This window comes from Perognathus longimembris, chromosome 18 (assembly GCF_023159225.1).
Source record: "Perognathus longimembris pacificus isolate PPM17 chromosome 18, ASM2315922v1, whole genome shotgun sequence".
Classification (NCBI taxonomy): Eukaryota; Metazoa; Chordata; class Mammalia; order Rodentia; family Heteromyidae; genus Perognathus; species Perognathus longimembris.
Window position 1 is genome coordinate 7,184,196 of NC_063178.1, and position 13,374 is coordinate 7,197,569.

At 41.3% G+C, this 13,374-nt stretch overlaps 1 protein-coding gene across 1 annotated transcript in view; it reads right to left on the minus strand.

Moving 5' to 3' along the window:
• Sfmbt2 (Scm like with four mbt domains 2) overlaps positions 1-13,374 on the minus strand; it is a 136,071-nt gene that overhangs the window by 18,105 nt on the left and 104,592 nt on the right. The window contains 4 exon segments of the mRNA XM_048367408.1: positions 3,469-3,608; positions 4,977-5,047; positions 7,269-7,311; positions 10,223-10,336. Of these exon segments, the coding sequence (XP_048223365.1) occupies positions 3,469-3,608; positions 4,977-5,047; positions 7,269-7,311; positions 10,223-10,336 (368 nt within the window).

A 13,374-nucleotide genomic window follows, 5' to 3' on the forward strand; every position in this document is an offset into this window, starting at 1 on the left:
TGTGAAGGTGCTTAGGGCTCAAGGTGCTGAGGAGGGAGATGGCATGAGTGTCTCTGTTCTGCTACCCACTCGCCATTACAGGGTCCAAAGCCAATAGACCAATTGATCACACATAGGAGTCTCTGAAACTATCAGCCAAAATAACCCTTTTCGGGCTGGGAATATGGCCTAGTGGCAAGAGTACTTGCCTCAGATAGATGAAGCCCTGGGTTCGATTCCCCAGTACCACATATACAGAAAAGGGCCAGAAGTGGTGCTGTGGCTCAAGTGGCAGAGTGCTAGCCTTGAGCAAAGAGAAGCCAGGGACAGTGCTCAGGCCCCGAGTCCAAGGCCCAGGACTGGCCAAAAAATAAATGACTAAACCTTTTCTCTCTATAATTTGATTATCTCAGGTGTTCTTATAGTGATGGAAAGCTGACTAACACCCTTGGGATACCTTTATAGCCCACCCTTTCTCTGAAAGCATCCTTATCACAGAGATCTTTGAAAATCCTCCATACAACAGCATCTTTTGCTCATCATGTTGGTCCTCGTTTATGCTGCTGCCTTCCCAGTAGCAGGAGCTATAAACGACAGCATCAGTAGTATCAGAAAGACTTTTATTATTTATTAGAGGAGTTTCAGTATGTTTCCATGAGTGAAAATAACATTATTTTCTCTTCACTAAAAATAAATGACTAATTTATTCCAGGAACTTATTAGATACCATCTAGTCTATGTGAATGGAGGTCTAGTAGCTAGCTTTTACACCTGATCTGCGTTGCTTACAAAATCCTATTCTATCATATCAGTGGAAAAGGTTAACAAATGTACCGTCTTCATTATGGGGAAAATAGGAGAGAAAGCCCTAACAGCACAAATAGTTCGTGCTTTTCTTCTGCTATCCTCCTCCAACATTCTCTGGTACCCTATGATCTCTCCTGCCTCACAGGCTATGTGAGTTTGTTTTGATGTGCACACTTGAGCTGGGTGCATTATTCACAATGGGGTAAGAATCAACATACACTCGAGGCAGCAAGCAAAGCACCACAGAATGCTTTTGAGAGACGGTCTGCATTCGATTTTGGTTTTGATATGGAGGGTCGGGTGGGCAAGATTTTCCCTCTGTCCAGTGTGAGATCACACTGTAAGCAATGTTTATACTTGGAACCCGATACCACTGAGTGTTCTTACAGCAAGTGAGGGGAGGCAAAGTCTTTCCTATGAGACCCTGAGCCCTCAACTCAAACTCGCTCCATTCTACTGACGCACCTACAGCTGCTCTCGGAGCACCAGCTACCCTCAGGGGTAGCATCCAGGGATGGAAGTAACCAGTGAGATGGACCAGTGATGGGCAGAAATAACAAACAAGGGAAGGCAAATTTCAAACCACCAGCTCTCACTTGAGAGAGCAGAGTAGAGGTGCTCAGAACCAGTGGTCGCTTTGCCTCGGGGAGGCAAAGAAGCTGGGTTCCATGACCGGGCCTGGTGGGGCCCGGTGAGCAAGTGTGGCTCCAGCCCCATGAAACCCCCAAGATTTCTATGGCACCCACATGCACTCGCCAGTAAAGCAGAGCAGGGTGAGCCTGGGGCCCAATGCCCGGGGCAGTGCACCTGCCTGTCCTCTTTCTGCTCCATGTTTCAAAGCTTGGCCACCCTGACTGGTGGATGTCTGTCCTTTTTCCTGGAAGAATCTCAAAGTCCCAGACAATTACTAGATGCCTGGTGTCAGCAGACCTCCCCCCTCCCCGCCCCACTCCTTCCAGCCAATGAGAAAGGACCCAAGAAATCCCAAGAAACAGAGCCTGGAAATAAAGGAGGAGGCCCAGGGAGAGGCACTTCTCTGGGAAGACAATTTCTGTCCCCTCCCTTGCTGTAAAAGCACCCAATGGTATCAGGTTCAAGTGTTAAAAATAGCTTACAACTATTTTCTGACCCTCAAGGACACAGAACTGAAGCACTGTTCTAACACAGCCGTGGGCACCTCCCACCTGTGTATCTGCACTTGAGTGGGCTTGTTAGCATGAGGCTGGCCTAAAGAGGGGGAGGAGGCCCCTCCTTTCTGTAGCACAGCGAGGTATGGATCATAGATCTTATTCATTGAGACTCCAAGCTCCAGTATGGTGCCTGGCATAATAATGACTTAGAATCGGAAGGAATTAATGTATAGATTCTGTTCCCTTCACCAGTGAGTTCCTTGAGTTAGTAATTATCTACCGGATGCTGAATGACTGAACACTTTGCTACATGAACCCCTAGAGAGGTTGCAAACAAATAAAAAGAAAGACATATAGACCAGTATCACCTACCGCAGCCCCCACAACATAGACTTCTGTGGATCTGGGGGCAGAGATAACAAAGAAGACAGATGGAAGATAGATCAGAGATACAGATAGAAACAATGATGGAGAGATGCTGCATAGAGCGGTAGACAGATGATAAGGAAGACAGACAGATGGTAGTCATGTAAAGACAGATGACAGGAGTAAATAGGTAAGACAGGGAGACAGACAGATGTGGGAGTTGCATCTGGCAGGCAGACAGGCAGACAGACAGACAGACAGAAGAGTGTATTTATCTGTATGTTTTCTGTCAAGAGCAAGATTCCCACTTTGGTAGGGCAGACACACTAGGGAGCCTTATTCCTTCTGTCTTACTCTATCACACTAGGATTGTAGGCGAGTATGAAAGTCTCATCGCTTTCCTGGCAATCTCAACTCGGAGCCGTGGATGTTACCATGGGAGAAGGGACAAACTCACAGACACTCACGACATCACTGAGTTTCCTACAGCATCTGAACACCACGTGTTCTTTTAAGTACCAGAAGGAAGAAGAAAAGGAGTAGCAAACTACATATTGAAGTTTCACCTTCCAATAGGAAGTGAACAATTTGTGGGTTTCCCCTCTATAAGCATTTTTCTCTTAATCTGGGGCCTAGGCGGCCACACAGGGCAAATCTGCTGCAGAAATGATACAATCTCAGAGCGACACCCAGCTGAACACAGGTACACATGATGTGGACAAAGTATGGAGGACCTCCTGGAGCCTCCCCAGGGAAAACGTACTCATGTTTTTTTTGCAACAAACACACTGCATACTTGCAACTATCAGAAGTCAAATAACTACTTCTAAGGGAAAACCATGGATGGCTCCCAAATTTCTGTAAGCGACCCCACGTCTACCTTTTTGGGATTCTGTCATGTTCTATATTCCCATAAAGCATCCACTCAATTCTATTAGATGGCTATACTATTTTCCATTAATCCAGAGAGGAATGTCTACCCACTGGGCTGTGAGTCATCTGGTCAAGAATGTTACTTCTCTATCTTGCATCTCTTGCTTTCAGCCCCCAGGAGGAGAAAAAGGAAGTGCATGATAAGTGGAAACTGAATGAACCCATCATCTGCTATTTGCTGCAGGGAACTGTCTACACCACAAAAATTCCATTGAAATGAGCTAATAACGACACTCAGGGGCAGGTACTTTACCTCTTTAAGCACCAGCACACACTTGCCGGGCCCTACTGACTGAGGTAGCTCTGCGATCCTCCCTTTGTTCAGATATGGGCCGGAGAAACACCGATGGTTGATGAAGAGCTGTGGGCAGCAGTACTTCCCGTTGACAGTTCCTATGGAGGAAGAACAACGTGGTGGGTGCTTAGGATTGGAACTCTGGATTTAGGTCCCTACAAACAAGTGATGGACCCACCCCAAGAAGCTTCTGAAGCCTCCTGACTGATGAAAGATCTGGAGTTAGGCGAGCAAGGTGACTCTGAGTAGACCCAGCGACCATCAGGGCCAGCGCTGTTGCAATGCTAATTCAGGAGCTGGCACTTGAGTTGACTGTTTCCTAACATTAGGACATTTTATGCCCCTAAAAATATCTTAGAAGTTCTGATTCTTTTCCCACCATTAAAAAAACTTTTCTGCGGAGTGCAAAGTTTTTGAGCCACACAGAAAGAATCAGTGTCAGAACGACAATCTGGGCATCACTGAACAACTCCAGGGCAAACACAACTAAACGCAGCAAACTTGGTAATAGGACAGTGTGGGGTTCTGCCACAGCCCTAATGCTAGATCCTAATGCCAGAATTCAGGGTAGATCGCATTTTGTCTTAGAAGACAGAATTCTTAATCACGTGTCACTTAACGTACAAACATGTATACTGTCAGATCTGGTGGTCAAATCATAGCACCCGGCTGTTTTTTGAAAGGTTTTTCTAAGATATAAGACTTTATACATTATAAAACATACTGCAAGTAATCAGCTATTGAAATTCAAGAGGTTTTAAGCAACAATTTAAAAGGCAGTAGGGACTTACAATAATAATCACTGGGTTTAAAATTCAGGTGGAAGTGTGATGAAATGTCAAAAAAAATAGAAATGCCTCATAGTGGTTATTTCCTTTTCTGCATGATGGTTAATGACACAGGGCTAATCTGGATTATACTCTACAAGGAGCACATGGTTCCTTTTCCTGTGGACTGGATCACCTGCCTAAGGCTGCTGACCAAAAAGCAGAACACAAGGTTGAGAAGTGGGCTTAGAAATTTTGTATGTGTTTCACTGTGTATGTGTGTGTGTGTGTGTGTGTGTGTGTGTGTGTGTGTGTGTTATGTGTGTGTGTATAGGTTCTGGGGCTTGAACTCAGGGCCTCGGTATTGTCCCTAAGGGTGTTTTTTTTTTTCTTTTTCTCTACGACTTGATCCACAACTCCACTTCCAACTTTTAGGTAGTTCAATGGAGATAAGAGTCTCACAGACTTTCCTGCCCAGTGTGGCTTCAAGCCATGATCCTCAAATCCTAGCATTACAGAAATGAGCTAGCAGCACCCAGAAGAATTTCTTTAAATGGTATATATTTGTTAATAACAATATAATTTGCAATAACAGAGAAAAAGAAAATGGTCTTGAAGTTGGTACATTCACAGTGACCTGTAGTTACAGGTGCATCTCATTCCCAGCTGCACATTGGGAAGGGACAGGAATCGGCTTACCTGGGTTGTCCAGGTGTGAATATAAACAAAGGTCATGAGGTATTTTCTCAACAGGCACTGTGGATGGCAATCTGTGGATAAAGAAGAAGAAACAATAACAAAATATCATTGAATACAAGTGTAAGAAGATACAAGGATATTCCAGTGTTTTCATAATTAAAAATAACTACTCCAAGAATCAAAAACTAAGAGCATTAAAAAAAAAAAAAGATTTCTTCAGAAAAGTTGTTCTCAGATGTTCAGATGACCCTAAGAACACAGGGCACCGCTGCCCCTGGTTGGCTCTGCCTGCTCAGTGTGTTTCCTTCCTTCTAGCTGGTTGCTGGGCTTGCCTTGTTACAGAACTGCACTTGATGTCCTCAGTTCTGTCTTAGATTTGACTTGCGTTAAATTCAAGTCAGACTTTCTGGCTTGTCTAATTGGAAACTACTTTCTGGTAACCTGGGTCTCCCTGACCTCTCAATCTGTCCGAGTTATGGTCACACCAAAAACAAGACCTTAATATGAAGCTCACAAACTGGTGATTCTTCAAATGTGAAGTCGTTTTTGTGTTGTTTATTTTTTAAACAGTTCAGTTAAACAGTTGATGAATACCTTTGAAAGAATGTAGCCATGGAGGGAAAATTAAGTGAGTTGGGAAACTCAAGAGTCCCTGGGGCTAGCTGAATGGCGACTACACAGTTGTAAAACCACAGAAATTCAAAGTAAACAAATACTGGAGACCTGGGAGGAGGTCTTACAGCAGTGTGATCCCCTGACACATGGCACTGGCATCTGTTAGAAATGCAGATTCTCAGGCCATGCCCTGGACGTCCTGAGTCACAAATATTGAGGGTGGAAGCCAGCCGCGAGTGTTTCCATAACTGACTGAGGCCGGTGACCAGTGAGAGCCATTAATCTGCAGGTTTCAAATTCAATTATAGGTCCATTACTAATCTCTCGACTTCATGTCAAGTAAATAAACTGGAATCACTGCATTTAAAAATAAATGCACATTTCTGGGCACTGGTGACTCATGCCTTTAATCCTAGCTACTCAGAGAGCCGAGATGGGATGACTGATTCAGTTAGCCCAAGCAGAAAACTCCAAGAGACTCTTAACTCCAACAACCAAAAAGCTTGAAGTGGAGCTGTATCCCAAGTGGTAGAAGATATCACCCTGAGTTCAAGCACCAGTACTGACACATACAACAACATGTTCAAAAATACACCTAAAACTTAATTCTCATTAAAGTAACATTGCATTTATTGTTTGATTTCCATGTACTTAAATGTAAACTTGAGAATCTGAAAAAAGCACTGTTTTCAGTTAATGTTCCCTCCATATGTTTTTATTTACTTAAGAAACACAATCACTTTATATGGAATGTGCATGTTGGTGCATTTTAAGTATTTTGCAGTGTATAAAAGGCCTGCTAACCATTCCAACTTCGAAAACCTACTTCCTCTCTCATAACACCTCTTTTCTAACACCTTCTTTTCTCATTAAATTACAACTAAAATGGGTGCCACCTCTGCCCTGTCAACGATTCAAAGCCCACAGTATTTTTTTCACACAGCATCAAGGTTAATCTTCATCAAATTCAGAGAAATTGGTATTTAATAAAGATGAAGGTGCTGAGATGCGGAGGGCTAAATCAACCTGCTCGCGTTCACCCAGATGCGAAGTAGTAGAGTTGGGGTAACAATAAAGTCTTTCAGTGCTCAGGAAATTCAGGTCAGGGAAAGGGGCAACTATGTAAACTAGATTCAAACTGTTGTTTCCACTGAGGACCGGGTGCACAAAGTATTATTCGTGCAGAGAGCCATGCTGACCAGGTGCATTACAGAGTACAGCAAAGCACCAGTGGCTCATTCCCATAATTTCTGGAGGCTGAGATTTCAGGATCACCGTTTGAAGCCAGCCCAGGCGGGAAAGTCTATGAGACTCATATCTCCAAGGAACCACGAAGAAACAAAGCGGAGCTGTGGCTCAAGTGGTACTGTGCTAACTTTAACCTGAAAAAGCTAAGAGACAGCACCCACACCCTGAGTTTGAGCCCCAGTACTTACACAAGAAAAATAAAAGTGAACAAAGACCATCTTGGACTATAGATTCTTCAGAGAAGGCATTGTATTTTGTACATAATAGATGTGCAATACTTATTACCTGTGTGCTATTTGTTACTTGTGTGCTATTTGTCAGGAAACTCCCTAATAAAAAACACTATACTTCCATTCATTCATCTATAAAGGCACTATACAGTTTATCATGCACATTTTGGAGAACAAACAAAAACAAAAACCAACATACTTTTTTTCTGGCTGCACAACTGCAATTTTTCTCTTCTTTGGTGCTGTAAAGGAAATAGAAAAGAAGCAGAACAAGAAAATCATATTTAAATGGCTTAGGGTAACAGCAGGCCCATTTAAAAGTACTATTTAAACACTGAAAAATTATTTCAGTCAAGCCACACTTTAATATAAATTTCTCTGAGCATAAAAGAGGTATGGATTCATTGGACATAGATATTAATAAAAATTAGCACCTTTAATCTGATCACTACACTGGCTCTGCTTACTAAGGGAAAAAAAGGAGGTCGCATACTGTACTTTATATAAATGTACATTAAGATAAACTGTTCTAGATATGATTATCCAGAATTTTCTTCCCACAGAAATTGTGATTAAGACAAATAACACTCATAACAATGGACTCCCAAATTAGCTTAAAAAGCAAAGCATGCACTTAAGCTAAAACACTAAATTATAGGAAGGATAGCTAGTGGCTAGCCAAATACTGACCAAAAAAACCAATGACACTTTATCTTTCTAATTGATTAAGATCACCTTAACAAAAACAGACCAGGGTTCTTGGCACAATCTGGACACTGATAACCCTGCATTTTCTAACATAAACATAAGTAGGTTTTACTGAGAACTCTAAAGCTGGCAGGGCAGAGCGCAAGTTTGCTCCCTTAAAGCAAAACAAATAAATGGAAGAATCAATAAGAGAAATACCCATAAAAATTTCACCCATTGCTTGATATTCAATTCCAGTTATTCACATGCAAACTGTTAAAGTATAGCTTTTCATCTTCCAAGTGAAAAAGGAACATACAGCCCCTGTCTGACTCTGGTTACTAGGATCAGGGACCTGACTGGGTGCCATCTTGGTGAGGAGCCAATCATAACAAACCTGGAAGAAACATGGGAAGTAACGAGGAAACACTATTGCATATGTGTTGACCAACATGTGATTTTACTCCAAAAAAAGAAAAAAGAAAAGCACCTGCAACCTTCCAGATTCCTTTGCTTCCAGGGAGGGAAAGAATTTAAGATACTAGGCCCTATCTGAGGGACAAGGACAAACGAGATTGAGCTCCAAACCCATGAGAAAACCCAGCAAACGTAATTCTAAGGCTAGGTACCGGTGACTCACGTCTGAAATTCTAGCTACTTGGGAGATCAGCCCAAGGCCAGTATAAACATACACGTGTGAGACTCATTCTCAAAGGAAGAGAGCCGGGTGTAGTGGTACGTGCCTGTCATCTCAACAGCATGGGAAACTGGGAAGCTGACAGTTTCAGGTCAGTCCAGACAGACCAGTGTGCAAGATTTCATCTCAACAGAAAGAAGCTGGGTGTGGAGGCACGTGACTGTCATCAAGCTTAGGATAGTGGCTCATGAACCAGGAATGAGCCCAGGCTAAAAGTCAGACCTTGTCTCAAAAATAACCAGTCATTCAGGGTACTGGTGGCTCACACCTGTCATCCTAGCTACTTAGGAGGCCAAGATCTGTGGATCTCTGTTCAAAGCTGGCCCAGGCAGGAAAGTTTGTAAGATTCTTATCTCCAATGAACCCTCAGAAAACCAGAAGCGTGAAGTGTCTCCGTGGCTCAACGTGGTAGGATGTGAGCCTTGAGCAAAAGAGCTCAGGGACAGCATCCAGGCCCTGAGTTCAAGCCCCGTGACTAAAAAAAAAAAAGTCCAAAAGGGCTGAAGGCATGCATGGTTCTTTGGCATGGTTCCTAGCAAGCACAAGTCCTGTGTTCAAACCCCAGAATATGCAACAAATAAGTAAGTAATCTAACCTTGAATGTAGAATACTTGTTCTTATGAATATTTATCATATTTATCTCTACCCCCCCACCCCACCCCACTAAAAATGATCCAAACTCTTTGCCTCCTCAGCTCTTACTGCCAGTAGTCAGGTATGAGGACAATGTACTGAGCACTGAGTCAAGGAGCACTTCAAAACCCACAGAGAGCACTGGTGGGGATTTGGCTGCAGCGAAGTCCTAGAAACATCAAGAAGTGTGCCATAGAACTGGTTGCGAGAAAGAAATAAAGATGGCACTCAATATCCATAAGGAAACTACTAGAAAAATAATCTAACATAATGTTGAAACCCATTATCATTAAGGCTTCGTGAATTTTAAGTAATAATCTTGATCTATTCTGGGGTGGAATAATAAATGCTAATAGGTATTAAGATAGAATATTTTAAGCCATATGATTTGATAATGATCTATAATAATGTATATTAAAATTTAAGGGGAGAACAATGGAAGGGATGACATTGATCAAGATGCAGTGTACTCCAACTTGTTAATAATGTGACTTGTTAAATACAAACCCCTTTGTACAACTATTTAAAGATAATAATAATATTTAAGAGTAAAACAAAAAACTACTGTTGTATGTATTCAAATGTGCCTAAGTATAAATTATGAATGTGTGTGTATGGGCATGCTGAATTGGCCAATTACTAATACTGGTTTTATTTGTTATTTCTGGGCTCAAAAGGCTATGAGATAATATACATATTGCTTATAAAGTCTAGTTGAAATCTCACCGATCACTTAGTGCTAACAGTGGGCTTGATATTTACCTCAGTAAACGACGAGGACCAAGTACGATTCCTTTGGGGAAATTACATGAAAACCTTTTTTCAAAGAAATAATACTACAAAAATATGCTTTCATAAAACTGGGAGTGAAGATTTGGGGTATTTTTTTGCTATGGCTCTCTGTGACCTTCTGTGACCTTCAACTGCCTTTTTACACAATCTGTCAACCTGTGGAATGTATTCATCTCACACAGATATTTAAAGGGCAATTGGCATTACAACAATATTGGTATTCTTTGAGACATCTGAAATCTCTCTTTCTGTTTTTGCATCCGGCCTGATCCGGCCTGTTTATAAACAGTCTGTTTCATCATCAAGATCGTAGATGCTTTCCGCCCTCTACGGGCCACACTTACAGACTGATTTGTGTGGTGCAGTCAGAGGGTAGGAATTGGCCTCACACCAGCCCACCGGGAAGATATCCATGGATTCCACATCAACAATGACCTCTGGGACAGGAGTCTGCAGACCTGCAGGGAAGAAACCAAGAGGATGCGTACCAACGAAGGAGAAGAAGGAAGTAACAGCGCATATGTAAGACTGAGAACATTGCTGTGATGGTTTTGAAAACGACGATAACAGCATGGAAAACATGACTCTTTGGCAGTCTATGTCTTCTGATGGCTACAAATGCTTGAATACATAGCAGAATATAAGGGAGCTCAAATAAAGTGGAGAGTGGAGAACACATTATTTTTTCCCTGAAAATGGAAAGGGAGGACTCTTGGAAAACCTGGACTGGATCTAGATATTGCAGAAGTGGTGCTCCCTTTCCTAAGAGAAGCTATGACACACGTAGGAAATGTGGTAAAGGTGAGGGGCTGAGGTAGCATGCAAGTCACAATGACAATCTCACTCAACACCAAGTGCAGAAGCACCTTCAACTACACAGTCCACCATTACAGCTAGAAGCAGCTACTAAATGGGACCCCACTGATTAGGGGCAGGGCAGAGAGAGAGACAAGCAATTCCTTCAGGGCCTGGTAGTATCTCAGCTTGACCAGAAACATTCATTTTGAGCTCAGTTTGTGATATGCAGATGTGGGCTGCATCACACACTAGTTGTTTCTGTAGGAATGTTTGTCACCCCCCCCCCCCCCCGTCCCCGCCCCGCGATCTTCCTGATCATCACACTGGGTGTCTGATTCACAACCATGCCTAAATCGGCATCACAGTTGACTCTGAAGAGAACGAGAAATGTGGATTAAGCAGTAACAAAAGTTTCAAGGCACGGTGGTAGCTAAGGAGAGAAGTAATATGGAATCTACCCTATTAGTTACAAAAAAAAAAAAATCCTACACCAAATCGATAGTTCTCAAGAGAAATAAAAGAAAACACTTAGAGGGAAGAAATCTTGAGCCACGAATCAAAAGATAAGAGCTCTATTAACAGATAGTGACTCTTGGCCTCTAGCCACTTAATCTAGAGTGCTTTGGTTTGCTTGCTGAGAACGAAGATAAAAACACCAAAGTAAACCCAGGCACAATCATGTCATCATACAACATCTGATGAATTTTATCTCCTATCTCCTTATCTCCCCTGAACTCTGAGACTACCAGAAACTAAGTAGCAATGTGCAACATAAAATGCTCCTAACTTAATATCAGTTCCATGAGTCCCAACTTCTCATCCTAAGGAAGAAAACTGATTATGTCACTGACAAAGAAAGACTCCTAATTTAATATTAAACCAACATGGTAATTAATATTAACTTTCCATTTGTGGATTCTATCATGTGAAGGGCATATAAATGGAAGGAAGGTCCATAGAGCTTATTTTTCAATTAAGGTAAGTTGAAATCATTTCTGCCTAATATTAAATTATTTAAAATAATATATGTAATAGCCAAATGAGTCAACAAATAAACAACAAAACAGTTAAAAGGTTAAAAAAAAACCAAAACCTTTTCCCAGTATTAGTGAGGCAAGTGACTAAAAGTGGAAAAGTGACTGAAAGGTATATAATTCACCAGAGTCAACAGAAAGACCATTGGATATACTCCCTAATTTTCTCTTCTTTGGAGTCATGAAAATATCATTTGTTTTCCAGAAATTTTATCAAAATGTTAAATCCAATTGCCAGAAACATCTGTATTCTCAGCTTTATGTTTACCTATAAATAAGATGAAAATCAGTACTTCAAAGGAAGCATAAAGTGGACTTTATGGCTTAAAGTTCCATCTCAAATGCTGACTTTCATGTCTCACTGTTCTGTTGGTTCAAATATCACATCATATTAACACTTTCATAGATATACTTCTGTGTACATTCATAAGTCATTACAGACGCCTTTACAATACTCTCAAATTCTTTGATCAGGCTTCTCACTCAATGAAATAAATTATGTATGAGTTAAAGAAGTGTCAGCCACCCCTTCCCCAAAAAGGTTTAGTCCTGCCTTTCCCTTACCAAATCCAGCTATTGCATAAGAATCAATGGGAATGCGGGTGATTCATCACTCAGGCAAATTTGCCCAACCCCAAACTTTTGAAATCCCATTCAGAGTGGCAGGTATCAATTCTTTATTTCCTTTTACCAACTTTACAAATCTAGATACATCTGGCCAGACTCTGACTAAGCAAACCCTTGTGTTCCAAGATTTGGGAGTCCATAGCTTACAAAAGAATTCATTTAAAATGTGTGCAATGCACCTTCTCGCTTATTCTAGGATTATCAATATTATAGACAAAAAAAATCAGATATTTCATTCATCACCAATAGGTGTGGTATTTATCTTCTTTTTTCTGATTTTTAAAAAATTAAGTAGTCGTACAAATAAGTTACAATTCCATAAGTCAGGTTAAGAGCATAATGCTTCTTGATCAATGTTACCCTTTCCATCATTCATCCCCATAGTTATCATTTTATAGAAAACTCCCTTATGAAAAGCACAGAACCATACTCAATCCCAGTCTCTGTCTATATCCTGTCAGTTTGAGTCTACCTGAACAATTCTCAGAACCAACATCTCAAAAACCCATCAGGAAGCTGAAAATTCCCTTAACAGAAAAAGGGGAATTTCAAATGACAGATTATCAAGCACCTACAAAAAATAGATGCGAAACCCCTTTATATAAAGATCTCCGATCGATAACATGAACTAAGAAAATGCAGGGTGCAGAATCTTGTGCCTCAAGAACAGACTATCTACTGCAATTTGTTTTAGATGGGAGAATAACATATTTGTGTGCACATAAAGTAAATCTGCAAAGATATGAAAAATATAAATGCAGTAGGTGTCAATAGGAAAGGAACAAGAATTGGAATCCAAGAGCAGGGGGTGGGTTTGATTGTGACCAAAGATACTTCAATGAGTTTAAGCCTTTGTGAATGAACTGCCTGCCTGTTTTATGATCCCAACCTGCTGGATTACTGGAACAATAACACACACAAAAAAAAGATATCCAGAGAAGAAAAGTGAAGTCTCATCCATATATATGGCATTGCATCGACACTAACATAAATTCAGCCTTGCATAAACATGTACATAAGCACAGCATTGCCACTGA